The sequence below is a fragment of the Pocillopora damicornis genome, chromosome 14 (genome assembly GCF_964200805.1).
Source record: "Pocillopora damicornis chromosome 14, jaPocDami1.2, whole genome shotgun sequence".
NCBI classification, from domain to species: Eukaryota; Metazoa; Cnidaria; class Anthozoa; order Scleractinia; family Pocilloporidae; genus Pocillopora; species Pocillopora damicornis.
The window spans coordinates 5,116,560-5,139,927 of record NC_142683.1 but is presented as its reverse complement, the minus strand read 5'-3'; the positions used below and the strand labels follow the sequence as shown (position 1 = coordinate 5,139,927).

The 23,368-nt window shown below is 38.0% G+C and overlaps 1 protein-coding gene across 1 annotated transcript; it reads left to right on the top strand.

The window, feature by feature from the left end:
* Nucleotides 1-331: 331 nt before the first annotated feature.
* Nucleotides 332-23,100, top strand: LOC113676760 (protein PTHB1). Its single transcript, XM_027193455.2, has 26 exons — nt 332-591; nt 3,021-3,159; nt 3,278-3,342; nt 4,017-4,130; nt 6,814-6,988; nt 7,908-7,989; nt 8,375-8,462; nt 9,326-9,421; nt 10,423-10,552; nt 11,377-11,497; nt 11,974-12,034; nt 12,470-12,546; nt 13,720-13,773; nt 14,472-14,580; nt 15,174-15,281; nt 15,683-15,771; nt 16,326-16,377; nt 16,934-17,026; nt 17,458-17,552; nt 17,798-17,878; nt 18,229-18,381; nt 18,929-19,029; nt 19,614-19,695; nt 20,842-20,920; nt 21,088-21,294; nt 21,651-23,100. Exons 1-26 carry the CDS (start codon nt 480-482, stop codon nt 21,899-21,901), a joined length of 2,814 nt encoding a protein of 937 aa, XP_027049256.2. The 5' UTR covers nt 332-479; the 3' UTR covers nt 21,902-23,100.
* The last annotated feature ends 268 nt before the right edge of the window (nt 23,101-23,368 follow it).

Genomic DNA, 23,368 nt, shown 5'->3' with positions numbered 1-23,368 from the left:
AAGCGGTCATTTGTCAAAGTCCCGAATTCTTTCCCATTTAACACCTTACTTTTCACTTTATTAAGCGGTCGCGGTCACCCTTTACTAAGTTCCAACGGCCTGTTTGTAATGTCTTCCACGTGTAACAAACGATCACTTAATTAAGGCGGAACCACCCAGATCACCACCCAGACCAAGAACAAGCTTTCAAGTATGTTTAATCCTTGTTCATCTCCCGAAAAAATTATTATCTTGGCACCGCTGCGATATATCCTCACTGTCGATATAACGAAAAATTCTCTCAACAAATTGGCGGTGAAATGCATGTTAGCCAGAAGGGAGAATATCTCAATTGAAGGTTTTAGATTTGATTGAATTTCGTAGAAAGTCGGAGATTGTCCGGCAGCAATCGTTGTCCGAGTCGCGCGACGTCGGCTGTGCATAAGTCACGTGACTTTGTTTGAGTAACCGCGGTACACTAAATCTTCTTGCATCCAAAGATGTCGCTGTTTAAAGCGAGAGATTGGTGGGCCACCTATGCTGGAAGCGACGAAGAATTCGATCTGGGATGCTTGTGTGTGGCAAATATCGACAATAACGGCTTGCAGTTGGGTAAGTCTTCGAGATGTTTTGCTTTCTTTAAAATCTGTAACGCATCGGCCAGGTATTCGTGTGATGTTTAATGTGGTTGTCATTAGGAAAGAAAGTAAATTAGTCTGTGGAAGCTTTATTGCCATCCCTAGGCTACAAAATAATCAGTTTTAGGGTTGCTATATTTTTGTTTTAGACCTCTCTTAAATCAAAAATTTTCAAAGTACGTGTTCATTGCGGAACAGTTGAAGATGACCTATATGTGATTATCACTTAGGTTACCTATCAACTCAAGCCATGTTTTTTTAGGCTCGTTGCTAACGGCACCAATCGCTATGTTTATGTAAGTATCGGCGTAGATTGTGGATCGTTAAAAACGAAAATACGTTATTTCTAAACAAACCAAAATTCTATATGGAAGAAATCTGATTATGCTCTTAGAGGTGCATCGTTGAATTCTCATATTTCTGTTGTCGTCTTTTATACACACTTTTAGTGCCCAAGCTTAATTTATATAGAATTATTAAAGAGATCGTGTATATTTTGAGCTTAAATATCTTGTACCTGACTTTGTTTTGGTGGGCAATTTTTTAACAAATATTTGTTGGAGAACTGTGGATAGACTGTGGTAGAAAATCAGTTTACATTTTGTGCCTCAAGACAATACCCATGTTAAGTGGAAAGAGCATAACAGAGGCATTAATTCATTTAACAGTTATAAGTCGATGTGTTCTTCAGCTGAGCATTGTCAATATTCTCCAGCAGCTTGGGTTTTCACCAGCTACTTGTTTCTGATATGTGACTTTGATGACACAAAGCAAGCGACCCTGTCTTGATATGAAGTAAATGAAACCTTTTCTTTACTTTTTGTACATAAACAAAAAGATTGATGGAAAGACTGAAAAGAAAACAATAGGTGATTACAAGCGGAATAGATGCAAGCAGAATTTATGCTCCTGCTATTTTGACACTCACTTGTTTCTAGCAAGCTACTGTTTAAAAACTCTCTTGAGAGAACTCCATAGTAGGGAGAAAAAAAAATTATGTGATAGAAAACCTTGACAATGACACAGTGTTATTGACTGGTCATCACTTTTTTTTATGTGAAAAGAGAAAGAAGCTGTTGGAAGAGTTGGTTCAGCTGTTGTTCCAGTGTTCATGTTGTGGAAGTAGTATTGCAATCCCATGTCTGTCATTTTTTGTCTGTTATGTTTCTATAAGAAAGTAAACATGTACTTGGCTGTTGTATCATTGACCCTTTGACCCCTAAGAGTGACCAGCATCTAATTTCTTCTCAAGATATCACTCCTGAATCACAAATTAAGGCCATGAGAATAAAGGAAATGATCACCAAGTAAAGAAGATCTTGATTGTTAGAAAAATTCTCCTTGTCAGCACCTTTGGAAATGTATAGAGAACAGTATGGAGAATATGCATACTGATGACGAGTTCAAAGGGTTAAAAACAACATTTTCAGGTTAAAATGATCTCAGGCTAGTTTAATTATAATTAACAATTGGTTCATATGTCAGCACTCATTCATCAAGATCTGAAGCATGCGGGAAGTTTGAGAGCATGAAAGATGCGTAAGAGTTGCTCGAGGCATAGCCAAGAGCAACTCTAGCTTCTTGAATGCTCTCCAAACTTTCCAAGTGCTTCATATCTTGATGAATGCACAGCTGACGTATGAACCAATTGTTTTGTAACATTTTCCAATTTTTTTTCTCGAGGGATTTGTTTGCTAACATAGGAATATGAAGCACGCTCACGCAATTGAATTTGATTAGACAAATTTACTAGCTATGTTATAACTTAATTTGTTTAAGGTTTGTGGTTATGTACCTGAAACCAAGGGAAAAAAACAAGTCAATTAAAATTTTTACTTAAAGTTTGTTATTAATCATGATCATTACAATTTTGTCGACTATGATGGTAGCACTAACAGCATTTTTCCACTAATTATTTTAAGAGTTATAAGCAGACAGTGTAACCAGACAGTTGGCTGTAATTTGACACCTGAAGCAGCCAATCATACTAAGTCCACTCAGATAAATCCACCCATCTCAGAATCGATCACAATAACCACAGCAACAACCACTTATCCTTAAAAAGAAAAAAACTGGGGAATCTCCTAAATGGAGGAAGTTTTAACTTTACACATTGTCTCCTTTGGGGATATTTGTTCTAGATGTATTTTTTTTCCAGAAATTGTAATGGTTATGATTGATTGTAAAAAGTCTTCATGTCATCCAGTTCTGTCTGCAATCATACTCATTATTAACAAATCGGATTCCTGCTTCGCAGTCATCCATTAGTTTGTTAGTTGCTCTTATGATTGCAGACTGAACTGGACTCCACTTAGTCCTATTACCATTACAAATTCAAAGACAGTTTTTGTAGAAGCACCAAGTAAAAGCAAATGATTAATTGATCACATGTGTATTTTTCAGATAAAATTATAGTTGGTAGTTTTCATGGAATCCTTAGAATTTATTGTCCCAAGCCACCTCATTTTAAACCAGATGATCTTATGTTGGAAGTACAGTTACAACAGCCAATTTTGCAAGTGGAAGCTGGCAAATTTGTTTCGTAAGTCAGTGGAATAATAATTGCAAATGTTTTACAACTTTCATGCTAGCAAATCCCACTAAATACTGTGTAAGCTATGTGTATTAAAAATAGCAATGTTTCATTGATTTCTATTCAGAGGGGTTGATCAGTTACACTTAGCTGTTCTTCATCCAAGAAAACTTGCTGTTTATAGCGTGTCAGGTAAGCCAGTGGTATCATATTTATTTTCCTAATTATGATTGTTTATTCTTTTGAAGTTTGTTTACCATCTGAATGATTTATGCTCAGTTGTAGCTACTGCTTTGTTTTGTCATTCAATACACCTTCTCTGCCACTAAGTTGCCGTAAAAAACCAACAAAACCTGCAAATGAGATGGTTGACACACTGGTTCAATTTTATTTATTAGCTGGTTTAAATCTTAATTCAATCTATATGCACATGATTCATTAATTACCATAAATGAATAAAGGGTGTAAGTTTCAAAAGAAACTGTGGTGCTGCATTAGTGGGAGAGTATAACAAGCTTTCATTGGTATTATCATCTGAGTTGATAACATAAATTGGCCACCATTAAGAGTTTCAAGGCTGATGCTACGAGTGTTAGCCCCTCATCAGAGCAATGACAAGGGGCTAATGCTCGAAATGTCAGCTTTGAAACTCTTAATGGTGCATAATTTATGTTTTTAATTCAGATGATGACACCAAATTATTTTGTCATTAATTATCATAGTTACCCAAAACACAGAAATTAGAATTGAATTTGAACAGAGGATAACATTAAACCACAACTGAAACATGTAAATGATTTTGTATACTGTTGAAAGGTGGGTATTTTTTGTTTCTGTTTATAACTTACAACATCTTCCCTTTTTAGTTGTTTCAGGAGCTGTAGAACATGGAAATCACTACACACTTAAGATGATGTATGAACATATTTTGGAAAGAACAGCATATAATATGACATATGGCCCTTTTGGAAGTGTCAAAAGTATGCCAATTTCATTTTATTTCAAAAATTATCATCGCATACTGTGAAGTTAGGTTGTTGCATTTTCCACTGTTGTTTTTTTTCAAAGCACTCTCTATAACTAACACAGATGTTGGTCATGTGAAAACATGTCTTCCAAGTAGGAGGACTTTGTTGTCTTTCTGAAAATTGCAAAAGTAAAGGATGTAATAAAGTACCTTATTGGTACTTAATTTCGCGGGTCTTTAATTTCGCGTTTTTCGCGATTGTAAAAAAATCGCGAAATTAAAGACCCGCGAAAAAAAATCCTCGCGAAATTTAAACACGCGAAATTTAATACCCATACAAAAGAATCAAACTGTAGAAAAAAATGATTTATTCGTAATGGCAACAAAATTTACAGGATATTTATCAACAAAACGCAAAATATTAACTGGTTTCTACTCGTAAATTCCATTTTTGAATTTGTGAAATCGTTAAATGTTTTGCATGGAGAAGTTAATCTACGCTACTGGTATCATCTTCATCTGAATCGCTAGATTCGTACAAATCCCTTAGGATGTCTTTCGTACAGTCGTCAAAATTGCCTTTAATTGGCTCCTTGTAGTTCTCATTCACAAGTTTCTTGTAACGTTCCAACACTAAAATATTTTTGGAGGTGGAGTCACGTTCGATGCAAACAGTGACAGGGATTTCAAGGCCACCCTGTACGAGTGGTGATCGTCGATGCTTGGACGTTCCCGCCTCGTGAAATGAGAAAACGAGTGCATCTCGAAATCTCTCTTGGTAAATGACCCACAATTGAATCAGCTAACCGTCCTGGAAGTCGCTTGGTTGCTGCTATCGCATAACGATCATGAATATCATTATATCATTAGATATAAACAAAAGCCATCGTAACGAATGATATTTAATGCATGCATTGTTATCGTTAAACTCGTATTAAACTATAATAATAAGTTTTTCTTCAAGTACGAACAGCATTTCGCTAAGTGCCTTAAGTGCACAATATTTTGTTGGCCAAAAAACTTCCGTCACCTTATGAACGTTGCCGCGAACCACTGAAACAATGCGTTTTCACGTTGTAATACATTTATTTTTAACGTTAATTTTCAAATATGTGTTTTGTTGTGTTCCAGTTATCTAGAAACTTTAAACAGTTCAGACATTTGGAAAAATAAAATAAAGTTGAGAACGCTTCAATCGCGAAATTTAATGCCCTTTTTTCATATTTGCCTATTGAAATCGCGTAAATAAAACCCCGCGAAATATTGCCTCGCCAAAATCGCGAAATTAAGTACCAATAAGGTATACTTCCTTTGACTGTATGGAAGCCATGTTATTAGGTGTATATTTTTTCTGTGACAAGAAGGCAGTGCTTTGAAATTTGATAAATATATAGTACCACTCAAAAGTAAGTTGACAGTCCCTCAATCCTCAATCCTCAATCCTCAATCCTTGATCCCCAATCCTTGATTCCTGATCCTTCCTCCTCGATTCTCAATTCACAATTCTCAATTCTCAATTCTCAATAGTTTCGAGTATTGAGGATGGATTTTTGAGTCAAGACTATCAATTTACTTTTGGGCAGTAGGTAGCATTTAAAAAATATCTGAAGGTAATTTGCATAATACCGTAATTTCCGGTCGATTACCCGCGGGTAATCTGTTGATTTTGCATTAAATCCGCGCCACTGCGGGTAATAGGGAGGTGCGGGTTATGTGACAATTTTAAATTCTTCTGGAAGTTGAATTGAAAAAATTTCTCACCTACCTGCGTTTCCACCTCTCAAATGAATTTTATTGTATCAAAAGTGCCACAAAGCGGCACGAAAACATGATGCCAACTCGAGTTTATTTCACGCATAATTAGTTGCGTGACAAACAAATTTTTATCGGCACGCGTGAAAACAAAACCTTGATGGTGACAAAAATAATCCAAGGATATCCGGCGCATCAGTAACAAATTTCCAGTTTTCACTAGCTTGAGCTAAAGAGAATTTTCCCGTTTTAAGGGACTTGTTAGGCCCAGTAGAACAGGAGATATCGATTTTTTTGAGAAATTGCCGACAGTAATTTTAAATCCCAAATGCATCACCAGAATGTTGAAAATAATAGGTGCGAAACTTAACTAATTTCGCGCTGAAAAAGTATTTTAACGACAAATGAACAATGGATATTGCTCATTACGCTCCTACATGCTATAAAAAGGTAACTGACTGAATAAGAATTATAAACCTCGATCATTCGCGATAAGTGTATCCACGAGTCACCAATTAAGTTAAAATGCCTGCTGTGAAACGCCCACGTCACAGTTTTACGTTTGATTATAAGCTTAGAGTAATAACTCTTGCCGATGAAATCGGTAATAGAGCAGCAGCAATAATCAATCAATAAAGTATAAGCTAATATTGACACAGAATTGTGCACATGTCTGAATCGAAAGACTGAAATGTATCGCCTTAATGTCACGTTTTCGCCACCGAAAAAGTTGAATAACAACGTGCGGGTTATCCACCGGTGCGGGTAATCCGTTGACTTTTTTTTTCGCCGTATGCAATAATCGGCCGGTGCGGGTAATCGGCCGTGCGGGTAATCGACCGGAAATTACGGTAATTGAGACAGAATATGCAGTTATGTGTAGGTCTTCTCTCTCAGTCTATAGTATTTCTGTGTGTTGATTTCTTTGGTTGGTCTTTTTTCAGACAAGGACTTCATATGTATCCAGTCCATGGATGGAATGTTGTCATTCTTTGAACAAGAGAGTTTTGCCTTTGGGAGATTTCTCCCAGGTTTTCTTTTACCTGGTCCTCTGAGTTATGTGCCAAAGACAGATTCATTTGTAACCTGTAGCTCATCAAGGCTGATTGAATCTTACAAGTAAGACTTTTTCCTGAAGCAGTTCTTATTTAGACTAGATTGTTGCCTTGGTTTGACCTTTACTGTAACTCCCAAAATGTTATTGTCAATTCTCCCCTTCAGCTGCTCCACATTTCCTTGTAAATTAGTTACAAGAAATTGGTGTTAAATCAAGATGACAATTTCTACCTGATAAGTTTGAGTATTCTCATTACATGTATGCTGGATGGTTTATGGATATTTTGAGGAGAAGTAAGATGTTAATCACTTCTGGGAGTGAAAGGGTTAAGAGCTGGCAATGATTTCTTGAGAACTTACCCATATGTACACGAACTTGCTGTTTATTGAAACCCAATGTTAATTTTTTTTCTTATTTTTCTGTTCTCTTGTGTTGTAAAGTTGAACTTCTTTTCCTGTGGAATTTATTTCATAAGCTTAGAAGGTCCACAGCTCTCTTGAGATGTAGATATTAAAATACACAGCTTAAAACAAATTTGTTGATGACTGTGGATATATGAAAATCATATTTGTGAATTGTGGTTTTATGAAATGAATATGAAAGCGATCTCTGCAGTGCAGTGCTCTATTAAGTTTAGTAAGAACCAACATAATTGTGTGGAGCCTAGAATGCTTTTTATTTTGATTAGTTTATTTCAAAAATTAGAGTGGTGTCTGATTGTGAACCATCAGCTGTCTGAATTGATTCAAGAAAAGTGTCTGGAAAAAGCACCACTGCAGCTTCATTTATTACAAACATTATAGCTGGCAGGACCCATGGGTGATATAAAGTAAATCTTTCATTCTGATTTGCTAGCCCAAGGCAAGAAGATGGGTCCATCTTGCCAGCTCAGGATTGACAAAAGAACTCTGCCAATATCCAGCCCATACTGCTTGGTCAATACCACATATGTACTGAACATTTTTGCTGTTTATTTCACAGATACCAGACTCTTGCTGTTGCAACAGATGCGAACACAAAAGAAGATATTGGAAATAAAAAAGTTTCAGGAAAGAAATTAACTGTAAGTCTCCATGAGATGCAAAAGCTGCATATATACTTGTACATCATAACTTCTAAATAGTGCCAGGTATTTTGTGTAGTGCTGCCATCTGTATCATTCCTAACAAATTTGTGCAATGTAAGTCAGAAATTAAGAATATGCAGCAAACCTCCTCATACAATTTCATACTTTCTTTTGAATTTTTACCATGTCAATTTGCCATCATGCAGCATTTATTAACACAAATTATAATATTTTTTGACATTTTGAATCACAATTTTTGCATTACCAGCCATTTGCTCAGTTGCATGTTTCTACATGTTGAATGAGATGCCACAGAATAGTTAGGATAGCTTTTAAACAAGTACTTCAGGTTGCCTGAGTTCCAATGAGGTTTATTTTGCAGATCGACTGGTCATCAAATATTGGTGAAAGTGCAATAGACATAGTTGTTTTCACCAGTGCAAATGCACCACTATCAATTTATGTTTTAGGTAAGAGATATAAAGTTGTAATGGTAATAATAATGATATCAGATATGATTTTTATTAATTTATTATTACCATTATTGTTAATATTATTAGCATTATATTGATTTTATGCACCAATCAATTTGAAGCTTCAACTTCCCTTCCCCCCCCCCCCCACCCTCCCCTGGGCAACACCACCAGGTAATCTCCCCAAAGGTATTTGAACTTTTGAAGATGGGTTTATTTAAATTCCCACCCCATGTGGCAAAAATTGTGTTCAAATGACCAACCCAATTTTCTTCTAAAAGGCAAAGACTTTCTTCAAAGAGACCAAGCTTCAATATCTAGACCTTGCACGAATCTTTTCTTCTGAGGTACTTGTGCACAAAAGTGAACTGTTTAGCTCAAACACCTCCATATTTAAATATTTGACACTTGTGTTTGGCTGGAAAGACTTGACATTCCCTGTTCAAATTCCTTACCCCAGCTGTGTAAGGTTCAAATTCTCTACCCCCTAGGCACAGACAATGGTCAAATTCCCGTGGGTTGTGGGAAGGGATGTTGGAACTTCTAACAACTGGTACATTAAAACTGTCACCTGTCTTGAATTAATTTGATTTATTATTGTCAAATTTTTGAAACTACAAGATGAAAGGTTGGATATGTTGTGGTTCAAAATATTATTTTTTATCGGTTTAAAAATTCAAAACCATGATTATTTTTTCCCAAGGTTCCTTGAGGTTTTGATAATTGATTAACGGATCTAAGATAAACGAAAATCAAAATTAAATTCAGGATTGAAAATTGTTAAACCAAAGCAAATTCTGAGCACAACTTACATGGTACAGTGTACATGAAAACTTAAATTTATTTTGTTTTGTCTCTAGGTGAACGCTCATTGTTTTGTCTTAATGAGAATGGATCAATTAGATTCATGAAAAAATTTGAATATAATCCAAGTTGTTTCATTCCTTACAATTCAGGTAAGAAAATATTGTTAAATTTCCTATTTAAGATAGTTTTAGCCTAGACTAAACCCAGCATCATACCAGCCACAAAGTATTTTCTCACAAGCATTTGACAATTTTCATTGAATAATGGTTTTACAACAATTCTTAATGATTGATGCGTTGTCCTTGCACTGGTTACTTCCTTGATTTTTGTTTTTTAGTACAGTAGTTCTAATTCCAAGATTAAGATAAACTAGAGTAGTCCGCTCTTTTTACCAATTTTCTGAAAGGTACTGCAGCTTATCTCAGTCTCCATAAAGAGATGCAATGAGGATTGTTGCTATGCAGCTAGTCCAGTACAGGTTACCCTTAATCCTTTAACTAACTTGGGTGACCAAAACAGAATTTCTCCTTACAATACCACTACAATATCATGCAGACAGGTATTGAGAATCAAGGAAAATGTAAATTGGGGGATTGTTGGTTGATCCAATATTAAATTCTCCAAACTGAGATCTTAAGAATAGTATGAAAGAACGTAAGGATAATTAGTTAATTTATGAGAAAGAGTTAAACTTCTTGTTAGGCCTCCTGAAAGTTCACCGGGACTCATTTATTCTCCAAAATGGACACAGGCACTGTGAGAGTTTACACGTGCGTGTCTTGCCTAAGAATAAAAGAATGACCATGGTTTTATAAAGAATTCTTCCACAAGCTCGCGTTGGATATAAGATGATAGATAGCTATAATCATCTCGTATCAAACGGGCGTGAGTGGAATAATTGTTTTATTGAAAACGCGCCAAAATATAGATGAATCTTCCCAACTCCATTTTGTAAGAACAAATAGAATGTTACAATTTACAAAAACGCTTCCGTTTTAACTCTTATTCATGCGTGCACATGCTATAACGGCTCGTAATCCACGAACGCCAAGCCAATGAAAACTCTCGAATTGCATTATCCAATGGTCCAGTTCTTAATGGAATATATTATTTTGACCATCAATCATTCCTTCTCTAACCTGCTTTTCAGTGGTGGAAGGGACAGTTAATGCTCTGGTAGCCACTTACAACAAGACGCTGATGATATACCAAGACGTTACACTTGCGTGGGCGGCGCAACTACCCCACATTCCTGTCGCTCTTAAAGTAGCTTCATTTCAGTAAGTTGATGGAAAGATTAAGGTGAAAAAAACAACTGAGGCTACTTCATGTTGGTGTTTTGCTGAAACTAACTGTATTAAAAAAGACATTGTTTTTATAGGTTTGTGTAAAGTCTTAAGGAAATACCTTAGAAAAAAATATACCATAGACAAAGAATCTATTAGTATTTTGAGAAGCTCCTTTTGTCAACAGAGAGTTCCTATTTAAAAATGTCGCAGGGGTCTGGTCTGGTTCTTGTTAAGAAGGTCACAATTACACAGAGCAGAACTCTTCTTGTATCGTACTCACTTGACTCGTAACGTACGCAACAATCGACATCTGTTCACGCGCCCGCTTGTGAAGTATTCCGTGAGATCTCCAGGTTTTGATAGTCACTTAATGTCGGGACGGGTAAGAATCAATCAGTGGGTTGAGTGCGAAACGTCCGTGGGTGCGAAACGTCCGTGGGTACGAAACGACTGGATACCTAATAAGTTACGAAACTGTTCTCCGCAGTGAATAAAAAGAAAGTTTTACCCCTTTAAGGCAGAGAGATTTTGTGTCAGCGGAAGAATTTTCCTGATCTTGGATACCAAATGAGCTTTCGGTTGAGACAAATACAAATAGAAATTTCTGTGATCCAATTTTACGGTGATAAAATTCTGTTACAGTGACAGATTTTCTCAATCATTCTGCGTTTCACCAAAAGTAAATTGTTGTTGGGACGTGTTGCTGTGGCATACCACTGTGATTTTTTCCCTAGTGTGTTGTAACCGTAGCGACTAGTCAGTCACGAAACACGCTTATAAATGATCTTCTTCTTTTTTGTGAACTATTACCAAAGAGAATTACAAGGTGTAATAGTGACACTGGACGAAGGAGGTTACCTTCATTGTGCCTATCTGGGAACTGATCCCTCCATGATGGTGACACCAGCCCCTGAGGCAAGAGATATAAACTATGAGGTGAGTACAAGAGTGTTTTTTTGTTTTTGTTTTTTTGGTTTTGTTTTTTTTTGCGAGTGTCATCGAAGATACAATGTAGATAGGGCAATTTTCAATTGAGTGTCGAAAATAATCCGCGATTGCACTGGCTTTGCTTTACGTCGTTCTGTGATTGGTCCAGGAAACCTCGCACCAATCTCTCAGTCAATCAGATGCAAAACTGAAACCAATCACGACTTGGTCGCTAGCGTTTTCCAGCGCTTTCCCGCGCTCTAGGCAGTTTAGTTGTGTTTACCCTGGACTCTCATTGGCTATTAAAGGCAAAAAAATTTACCGACTAGCCATTGCTATTACTTTGGTTTTGGTTTAACCACAATCAATCAAAGAGCGCATAATTCATGAATCCCGCATACTTGTAAACATCTACAATGATATGGTATTAAAATATACGTATTAGATTCTAACGAGGTGCAGTTGCACTTAATTTTGAAATTCAGGAGGCTGATGTTGAAATGAAAGAGTTGCAAAAAGAAATAAGAGAATCTACAATTAGTTCAGGTGAGGAAAGGACCAATTATTGCACAGTTGACGGATGATTACGTCTGCTTTAAGACTGTGGAGGATGTTTTGACTCTATGATGAGCATGGGAGATTCAGGATGAAAGGGAGGCAGAGTTAAACCCTGGTGGTTGTGTTGTTATCCTGCAGTGGGAGATCTAGGGGTAGGGTCCACCGGGGGGATCCAGACCTCCCCTTTCCCCCTCCCCCCTTTCCCATTTTACGTCTTGTCTAAATCCAAAATTCTTCCAACGATGGGATCACTTTTTTTTTCTTTAATGCACTTATTTTGAAATTTTTCAGCTTATATGAGCTCTAGTGTACGTTGTGACTTCGAATAAAATACTGTATTTCCCGTCTGGCCCTTTACTCAGCCAATAAGTACACAATATTTGCCAGGCTATCCTGAATGCATACATTTGACTCTTTTTGTAGAAATTCTACCCAAAGCACAGCAAAGAGAGGACCTTGTTATCTCTGTAAATGTACCAACAAGTTTAGACGCAGTATCGGTAAGTAAAACACTTACCATGAGTCGCTTATCTTTCATCTGTAGTTTAAGTCTATATGTGCTTACAATTTTGATGAAATAGAATTAAGCAACAGTAGAAAAGAAGCCAGGAAACTTCAGGCTTCAACGGGAGTCGAACCCAGGCCTCCTAGATACTAGGTGGGCGCTGCTACCATCTGATCTACGAAGCCTCACTTTGGGAGCGAGGCAAACATGAGAGGGTTTTTCTCTTCCGTGGAAGAATCTGATCACAATTTAGTCAAATAAATTTTATTTGATCTGCTGATGAAAATCAAGAACAGCAACATTTGATCCTCGCAGATGTGCTGCAATTTCAGCAAATGTCTACATTTGCAATTGCTCAATTTAATAAGCGCAGACCAGTGCAACTTCATTATAAACATGACATTGATTTTACAAATTTCTGTGACCAAATTCAATCTGAGTCCTTTTCCAAATGTTGCCCCTAAGATATTAGTTTCATAATCTATGAATTTATACGTAATTACCTTTCAATTAGTGTAAGTTGGCATTTTGAGAATGTGCTTTGTGTAAGAAGCATCAGATCAAGCATAGCGCGGTTAGTGACGGTGGAGGGGACATGATATACACAAAGGGGTGGGGGGGCGGGAGAGCTAAAAGGCTCTTGCCGTCCTTTGTACCTCCATCCTACCCCCCCCCCCCTCCCTATGTTTATCCCTGGCTTGTCCCGCTTTTTCGCTCAGTGTTTCCCCAAGAATAAGGGTCAGGAACAGTGTATCCAACTGAACTAAGTAGCGTAGAAATAACGCGCGAATCGAGTACAAATATCAAGAGATATCGAACAGCTAGTGATTTTGTGTTGTAAAAAACCTGTTTAACTGCTCGGCTGCGTGTGCTACGCTTCTTTAACAGCTTCGCTTTTCACTCCTAATTAGAAATGCGAATACAATTAAGCAGTTGCTTGCTAAATAACTTATTAGACGTTTTGGTGTGTAGTATCACTGAGTATTTTCACTCTTTGTTTCACTCTTTGTTTTTATTTTTGACTCGCCTCTACGGGCTCGTCAAAATACAGCAAACTTGTAAGGACACTCAGCGATACTACACACCAAAACGTTTAGTAAGATATACATACTGTTCAATAAACTCGTTTCAATTTTTTAATGGACGTGTTTTAAATCTGTGTTTACAGCAAAGTACAATAGATGAGGGCGATGAGGAGACATTCCCATCGATTACAGTAACGGTAAGTTTTTGACAGAAAGTAGATATAAATATATACGTGTAGCTGTACCCTCCCCTTCCCCAAGGGGGAATGTTACTCCTTGGGGGGGAGGGGAGGGTACGGCCACGCGTAGGCTAGAATTGTTAGCCATACAGTACACGCGTTTCTCGGCTCCCGCGGGTTGGTTTAAGACGAGTCGGAGATAGGTTTGCCAGGAGTCTGGCACTACAAAATCTGAGTTAAATTCTAGCCTGCAGTCAAGATAATATAAACAGGTCAGTTTCTCTTTCCAGCGGTATATTTGTCTTGTCTTGGCGAGTTAGCGTTACGAGCTCGCGATCGTATATCTTGCCGGCCATGTTTGACTGAGAGTTCGAGTAGACGGTTGGGGGAGGGGTGGAGAAAGACTCTATTGCTTTACCCCCTTCCCTCTCCTTCCTTTCTGACCGTCGTAGCTATAATTTTCACCGAGAAAATACTAAGCACTTGCGCCGGCATTATAGGAAACATAAATTCAACATGAATTGTCTCTGAAGTTTGTTTTTATGAAAATCACCTTCATCACACAAGGCGACTTATCGCAGCGACTTGACCGCACAACGATTTGTCATCTAGTGTGTACCGACCTGGAACCCGAGTGGGTAATCCAATTATTATCCTGCTTTCCCAAAGGAGATGTATCATTCGTCATTGTTAACAAGAGCCTGTCTCCTCCTTAGATCACTCTCAAGTCACAAGCACCAAGTCCCTTAGAAAATGTAGTTCTTAGTGTCATATCCAGTCCCCCCATTATGTGTAACAGATCATCCATTGTCTTCCCTATTATCGGTGAGTAAAAGTGTCATTGTTGATGAACTACGAATTAAAGATAAGCTTTTGATATTGGACAATAATTTCTCAGCAGAAATTTCTCTAAGTGTGAACTGTTAAATTTTTCACCGCAAAATATTAAAAATCGACAACCGCAGTATAGAAATTTCGAAAAATCATCATGTTACGTTACAGTCAGTAGTATCATAACTCAGGCGTTCTTGAGGCCTGATTCATAAATTCGGGTTTGTTCGTCTCCATTCACAAATTTGAGGCTTAAAAAGCGCTTACGTAAGTGCAAATATTTTCATATGTAAGCCTCAAGGTTTTCAAGTTGAAAAGGAGGTGGAAACACAGTGTAAAAGGGATGGCATTTTCTCACCCTTTTCAAAAGCTTCTAACATGTATTCCTGGTTGCGAATTCCACATGCAGTTACATACATATGAAAACCGTAGGGAGATTGAACCTAGATTTCAACCATTACCAGCGCTTGAGTACCCTTAGATATTTGTCGAGTTTGACTTCTTAATTATTTCTATGAAGATACAGCCTTGCTGTAAAGAGTACCATTATTATCGTATTGTTTCTTTCTGTCGTTGTTTATTCTCAGGAGATAGAAGTGAACCCGTATCTGCAGAGATCTCTTTCTATTCACGTGGGGGATCTATTCCTTGTTCGTTAAAAGCCCAGGTCACGGCAACGTACGTTACAAACTCTGGTGAGTTCACTTGCATCCCGTTCTCATAAGATTGAACTTAAACACAAGGACTCAGGGAGATTAAACGACAACAACAACAACAACAACATTGTTTTGGGAGGTAAAGGTGCAATGGAATAAGTAAGGGATGCATTTTCCCAATATTCATCAGAATGTGAGAGTGCCTAAACGTTTTTGCGGCTTATCGTAGTTTCTGTCAAACTTTAGTTACAGCAGGGGGATTACTAGTCATTTTGGTGTTAGAGATAGATGTTCCTTACTTTGAGGACTTCGAGAGACGAGTGGAACCCGTAACTGAATTTAGGATCGAGAAAAATACTGAACAATCAAAAAGAGCTCGGTTTACAGAAATCTACATAGCACATGTAAACTTTTTCTGACCTCAGTTTTTGTGTTCATAGAGGCTCCACGGGTCGCCCAAACAGACATTCATTTCCCGTTAGCTGTTGTCTGTAAAGGATGTCCGCCAGTGAAAAACGCAACTCATAAGGTAAGGATCAAGGACGAAATTATGACAAACTCTATGGGGGCGAAAGAAAGATAAATATGAAATTCTATACTCTGAATTCAAAACCTCTAACGGACGGGAAGTCTTGTATTTCCGTGATTTACAACTTTGTGTACCCCACAAATGAGGTCCGACACTGTTCGTGTCCACCCTAAATTCTCTAGATCGGAAGTTATTTCTTTAACCCTTTAACCTGTAAGAGTGACCAGCTTCTAATTTCTCCTTACAATATCAACCCTGAATCGAACATTAAAGTCACAAGATTTAAGGAAATGATCACCAACTTATAAAGCTCCTCATTTGTCAACAAATTCTCCTTGCCAGGGCTTCAGGAAATGTATAGAGAACAGTAGAATATGCATACTGATGTTAGGGTGTACAGGGTTAATGGTTAGGGAGAGATAACCAGGTATTTTAAACGTTAACACAGGAATGTGAGTAATATCAACAAAACTAACAACAGCCAAAGGAACAACCAAGACAAACGAACCAAAGTTTTAGGTCAAAATTGAATTTTTTTTTTCTCTATACCTTAGCTTACTTTAGATACCAACAAACCTCCTGTGAATCTTGCTGAAATATTTCCGGGTAAGTCATTGGTTGCTGTGTTATCAGTTGCTCTGTGGGATGTTTCGGGATGATTTTTAAAGCTATCAGGCCAGTTATTTGAAAAGCAGTTAACGCAGATGGTGCATCACTGAACAACCAAAATACGAGTTCCAAATTGTAAACGCTACTTGGCAAAGAATACAAATATTGTTGATAGTATGGCATACAATGTCGACAAACAACTGAAGAACAAACAAAACAAAATAATGATAGGAAAACCAACCAAAAAAGCGATACTCCTCGGGCAAATTGCTTAACCGATGTTTTTGTAGGCGTTACGCAACGATGCCGTGGTCGTTTCTTGCTTTTTGCGAGGTAGATGTCCCATAAACAACAATATATTATATTTGACATGATTGGAGAACACCAAAATGAAACAAACAAAGCATAAAAACAAACAAACAAACATACAAGGATGGAGACGATTACAACGGATTACAAATGGGGAAATTCGAAACTTTTGGTCCACTTTCGTTTCGAGTTCCACGAACTGCAACTTAACTCCTTGACTGTCCGTATCGTTTTCTCTTTGTAGATATGGTAAATGATGCTGTAATTCCGATGGCAGCAGTTGGCATAAAGTACTTTGGTGGACCGCTTGTTACAATCCTCGCTTCAAAAACATCACGTATGTACAATAGCGATATACACTAGATTTCAAAATTGTTGACACCTAAATCCCGTTACAAATGAACGATTAGACCCAACGGCTTTATGGGTACACATGTACGTGATAACTACTTTTAGTTGAACGCGGCAAATGATAGAGACCATTTTCACTTTCCTAAAAGAAAAAAAATATCATAGACAAAAATTCCTCATAAAGGATAGAAAAAGTAGAGCACTGACTTTGTACTGAGCAGACACTTCCCGTAAAGCCGTTGGGTCTCTGCTCATCGTTCATAGATCACGCCTTTAGTTGCCAACGATTTTGCAATCGAGTGCAAGTCAGGTTTGAATTATTTCTACCTCCAACTCATCATTTCACCTCTTGTTTCCCTCGTCACGGTATTGTGATTTACTACGTGAAGTGAAAAGAGCCATGTCTTTTCTTTGTAGAAAGATACAGAATCCAGTGTGACGTGTTTCAGGGAATGTGGCTTGTTCTACATGAGGTTTGCAAGCGGTTAGAGGCGCACTTCAAAAAGAATAAGGTAACACCAACAAGACATTACAAAAAGATTTCACATCTTAATTTTCTGCTTTCATAGCCGGGTGGTAACCTCATGAGGTTAAGGAGGGGGGGGGGGGGGGTGCACATTTATCGTTCCCTCTGTCTATCCTTTTTTGGCCACAGCTTTGCAACTTTTGGTTTGTGTAGTGATCTCGACGTTGGGCAAAGATTTTCAATAAAAGACTTGTTTGTGTTGATAATTTCTATCATGTGATCTCTTTGTAGGACGCCGTTCAATTTCGTGCATCATTCATGGGCCCGTTGCCTTTACAGGAATATTACGAACTGATAGATGCTCATTTTGAGGTAAGTGCCACTCTCATTTGTCGCAGGCTTTATCGTGTAATGTGCTTTTTACCAAGAGATTATAAACGCTTTGTTATCTCTTGTTTCTGACTATTGGTTATATATTTCTGTCACTCAATACTTCTTTAAACCGTTCTATGAAGGTGGGTTTGAGTCAGCCGTGGCAATAAAAAACACCCACCCTGACGAAGGGCTAACACTCGAAAATTCAGTTTTAGAAACTCTTTACTATGGCCAATTTACATGATATTACTCAACAGCGAGGAAGCAACTTAAATGTAACGTCATATAAGTTTGTATCATCCAAGAGATTATCCAGTTTATAATCTCTTGTATCATCTGATTCACAGCAACGCTGTAACCAAACGAAGTACCGCGAGTTGCTATCACAGCGGGCTCAACAGTTTCGAGCAATTCAAAGAAGATTGTTAACAAGGTTCAAAGACAAGACCCCGGCACCTCTTGCGAACCTCGACACTCTTCTTGACGGGACTTACAGACAGGTAGATAGAATAAAGATTGACAATGGAAGGTGTTGATTAACTAATAAGTCGCTCTTATGTTACTTGATAAATTAGTATGTTACGAGTATGAGTGCGAATTTATCGAATAGGAGGCGTTATATTAAGGAGGAAATCTTACAGCATTCATAAATTTTCTCATTTTTCTTTTGGTATTGTACGAAAAAGCTAATCGAAATGTTTGCCCAATTAAAATAACGAATGAACAGGACGTAACTAGCTTTGATTATTAGGTCAACTTTGTTTTTCTCACCCAAAAACATTAAGCCTTTATGTGTGCGGTATTTCTCTAGGATCTTATGTTCAATTGGTGTATTCCTGATTTTAATGGTTGAAACTGGGACATTTCAACTTTCTTGATGGTTCTTTTTGTACCGAGGAAAATTTCAAGAGATTTATAGAATTGTTTGTTTCGTGTAACTTACCATCAGTTAGAATTGAACGTAAGGTTACATTTCTGCTCTAAACGTCAATCAGCTGACATGCATTCTGGTAGAAAGCCATTTAAAGTATAAAATTATCTTCCTAGCTCCTCGCGCTTGGAGAGGCCGATGAGGAGTGCGAACGAGCCATCGAAGCAGCTTCATATAATCTATCATGCGGAACACGACTTATTAATTTCCTTATCAAGTAAGTGACGGCCCTCTTGTCAATAATAGAGCACTTGCGATTGCGTGTCGTAAAATAAAAACCAAAGTAATCCCGACAGCCAATCAGAAGATAGGAGAATATTACAACAAGCTGGTGAAAACACAGACAAAAGACTAGAAAACTGCATATGACGCAAGAGTTCACGAGTGACCAAGTTTTGCGTTGTACTTTTGCATCTAATTGGATTCAAAAGTGGCGCAAGTTTTCTGGACCAATCACACAGTGACGCGAAGAAAAAAACAAGGCAGCCCCTTAATACCTCTGACGCTCACTTGAAAGTTGCTCTTTACGACACAAGAGAATGTGTAAGAAAACGTAAAAGAATTTTTCTCGAGCGGGGTAAAAAGAAACATTCCACTTCGCGTTAGCGAGTTGAATTTTTCGCTCTTGGATGTGGTCATGAACGATGTGTTTTAGGCAAGGTTTGTGTGTTCTTTGCGTGACATTCCGTATGAGGATCGAACGCAACTTTATGCCATGTTACGCCATGCTGGCATCATATGTCACGCCATATAGGAATTTGTTCACGTCATCTGTTTTCATCTTTTTTAATTACTCCACAGGCTTTGGACCAACATGTCAGATAAAGATTTTGAGGTTCTTCAGACTGCGCTTTCTCCCGAAGTATCTGAATCACGGGAACAGGTATTTTACAATCGTATTTTTTTATTTTATTATTATTTTTTTATTATTATTTGTTCTTTATTTTGTCATTTTTTAATTATGATACATCGGTGAAAATAACAGAGGAATTACATTTACATTAATATGATATACCTGAAGATTTAGCATAGAGCGAGGAAACCCGCAGGGAAACCAAGAGACTTATGCGAGCTACAGGCTCCTAATATTTTACAAAAGTGAGGTATTAGTTTCATGGCGTGATTTAAGTACAAAATATATTCGGTTAAAAAAGAAAAGACACACACATAAAGGAACAACAAAAGGGAAACAAATTTTTGTCGCGAACATTGTGTGGTTTTCCCTCTCTGGCAATTTTTAAATCACTCGTCTTCTTCGCATCCGTAGTTTGAAATGTCAGGTGACATCCTTAAAAATAAAAAGAACGAGAAAATGAAAAAGAGAACTGAAAAGATAAGCTTTGATAATTTTATAGCATTCATAATTCTCGCAAACTTTTTAATAATTATGTGGGATCAACGGAGTTGTTAAAAACAAATCAAAACAAAAAAGCAGACACAAACGAAAAGCAAAAAGTAAGTAGATAAAAACAAACGTAAAAAGCGACTACTGCCAATTTCAAGTCGTGGATCTGGTTTCCATTAAACAAATAGATTCCATGTTTCCGTGTGTCTGTTTAGTAATAGATCACAGATGACGTTAAAATGTGGTATGACCGAAAACGCAGCTGCGTGTGTCACTGATGTTCTAACCACATTTTGACTTTTTTTTGCGATCTTTTATGGTATCGAGCCACCGTAACATGGAATCAATTTGTTTTCAATAATAAAAAAGAAAAGGTTGTTAATGGTGACGTCATCTATGCGTCTGCCTTCCAATGCATAATGGATAAGAACCAATCAAAAGGCGTGTTTAAGTCAGCTTATCATGAAATATCAGCTAATTTTCCAGGAGTCGTCCTTGCTTCGGGGATCCACTTCTCCTCCTCCCTCCTGTCAATTTACAATTCGTTTTGGTGAACGTAAACTGTGCCACTAGTACTCTTTCTTGTAACGGTGGTAAACAAGTTACTTCTCAGTGTAATTTGCTGTTAATTCAGATTGTAGAAATGCATCGCTTATGTAATTCTGTGTCTTTCCTCGTGTTCAGGGCTGGGAGGAAATTACAGATGCTGCAATTACGCACCTATTGCGGACCTGTTTGGCAAAAAGTGCAAAGGATCAGGCTGGTTAGTGCCTCCGTTTAATTTTAAACTGTCTCTGATGTCTCTGATTTAATGAGTCTGAACGTTGAAATAATCTTTTGGAAAAAAAAAGAGGTTTGGAATTTTTCGGAAAAAACTTGCACCAACCGTGTGTACAAATCTCGCTCAGTGTTCTTTGACTCTGCCTACAGTTGGTGTTTCAGCCATGAAGATTCCTAAAGATACAAGCAAGCTAAAGAAACACATTGCGCTGATGTGTGACAGGCTCAATAAGGGCGGCAAGCTGGATTTATCTCTATCATCGCAAACGGGCGAACCCCTTGTACAGCAGCAACAACAGAAAGCGGTCACACCGCTAGAACCGCTCAGCGAGATGCAGGAGGAAGAAGATGAGACAGGTATAAAACGCAACAGATGAGATTTTCATTTCTTTTCACAATTTTAATTCACTTTCTAACGAACAGATATTGAGTACATCGTATAATGGAAATGATCTCAAAATAACGGCGGGTTCGAGTCAATTGTTCCACGCCTTACCTTTACCCTTACTGGGTAAAAAAAAAATTGTTTGTCTTCCTATTTGATAGACCTACGCGTATGTTGGCGGGCCCACTAGGGCGCCAAGCACAAGCACAAGCACCCGATATCCCGAACAGTAGTCAGTTTATCCCACGCAACCTGGGGTAAAGCTTTAGCCTCGTGTGCCTCTGGGCTCGATACCAGACTTACTGACGATTATTTGCTTTGTTTCCAGATGGTTCATCCGCATCCTCCACGTTAGACAGCGACCGTTCGTCTGAGATCTCCGACACGGAGTCTGTGTCGAGTGGCGGGAAGGTGCCACCTCGATTACCGCAACTCAATCACTCACGGAAACCTCCGCCAGATTTGAACAAGAGACTACTGGTTACTCCCGGATCTGATGAAGAAAGTATGGTGTTGAAAGGAATTGGTGCTGCGTCCTTGGCGAATGGTTTACCTGAAGATCACGAAAGAGCATTGTAGCGCAATCACTGGCCTCTGATGGTCACACAACGCATGTTGGTCACTCCTGTCATTGTCACAGCACGTCCGCTCCACAACATGTCACACCAACATGTATGATACACACGTGGCAAAACACTCTTTGTACAGTCTCCTTGAGTTTGTCACGCAAAATTAAACAAGAAGCAATCTAATGTGGGTGCTTCCTTTAAGTATTTAAAGATTTGATGTACAACCATTCCGAATAATTTTACGTTCAGAATTACATGTTTTTAAAGTACAACGTACCCTTTATCGTTGGAAAACATCTTTTTGATATCCCGTGACTTACCATTTTTTTTTCTTGATCTCATTCGTATATGGCCTGCTTGGCAGGTAGGGCTCAATTTATCCAGGGGCGAGTGGTGATGATGATGTAAGCTGAGCGTACGCAACGAAAGTTGATTCCCATCAATAACTGATTTTTCTTTAGATAAGCTCAGTATTTGATGGTAATGTAATGTTTCTGTTAACAAATAAGTAAAAGATCACGATGTATTTTACTATCCTAGTCCGAAGAAGCAGGAGAAAATGAACGGACAACGGTAAAATCTCATGATCTAGGCACTAGGATGAATAATTTTTTATAGATAGTCCCTTGAATGGACACTTGGTGTATCGCATGAAGTCTTGACCCGACGGCAAAAAACGGGGCGATTATTTTAAACAATGGAAACGACATTGGAAAGGAAGAGAAATGATCTTTTTTAGGGAAGAATTCAAGCGTTCTATTTGAGATAGCAAGCAAGTAGATTTACACTTGACCTAATGTATCTTTAATGGAGTGGACACATCCCAGGTAACGCCCTAATTGTTCTCTGTGCCCTCATTCCTCGTTTTTTCTTGCGTAACGTTATTTAATGTAAAGCTTAGACTCCGAATGGAGGAGTGTACAATATTGTATATGGACTGAAGAATCAGTGATCTGTAATTTAAAGTTGTAGAATGTTGTAAAATAAGACTCAGACAGGAGAGCTCGTCAGAATACCACAACTATCATCCTGCTACTTTGTAACTTAAGCAAGAAGACAAAATTCTCATATTCAGCCGTTAAGAATTCATATGTGGACTGTGTCATAGTGGATTAGACCACCATGTTTGATTTAGCCATTATTCGCCCCGAGAGTTGAGGTTGATGAGCAATTTTGCGTCCAAATTAAAAATAAAAGATTACGAGCAAAGCGACTTTTTTTTTCAAATTTACATCATCAACGAGTTGAAAAAAGGTGGTTTTACTATAGCGTCTCACATTCTTACTACTGCGCCACTGCCCACGCCTCAAATGAACACCTGACCGCAAGAGAGTTATAACTGGTTCAGAAAACTCGTGCCACTTCCTCGACCAATCAAGTGTAACACCAAAACTAATGGCGGCTTGGCCTCTCACGTTTTCTCGCGCTTTGAATGGGTTCCTTAAATTGATCTGGAATTCTCATCAGCTGTTTGTCA

Coding starts and splice junctions, on each gene's coding strand:
- LOC113676760 (XM_027193455.2), top strand. CDS start 480: ATGTCGCTGTTTAAAGCGAGAGATTGGTGGGCCACCTATGCTGGAAGC. Junction 592..3,020: donor CAATAACGGCTTGCAGTTGG/GTAAGTCTTCGA, acceptor TGTATTTTTCAG/ATAAAATTATAGTTGGTAGT. Junction 13,774..14,471: donor TCCCATCGATTACAGTAACG/GTAAGTTTTTGA, acceptor TCTCCTCCTTAG/ATCACTCTCAAGTCACAAGC.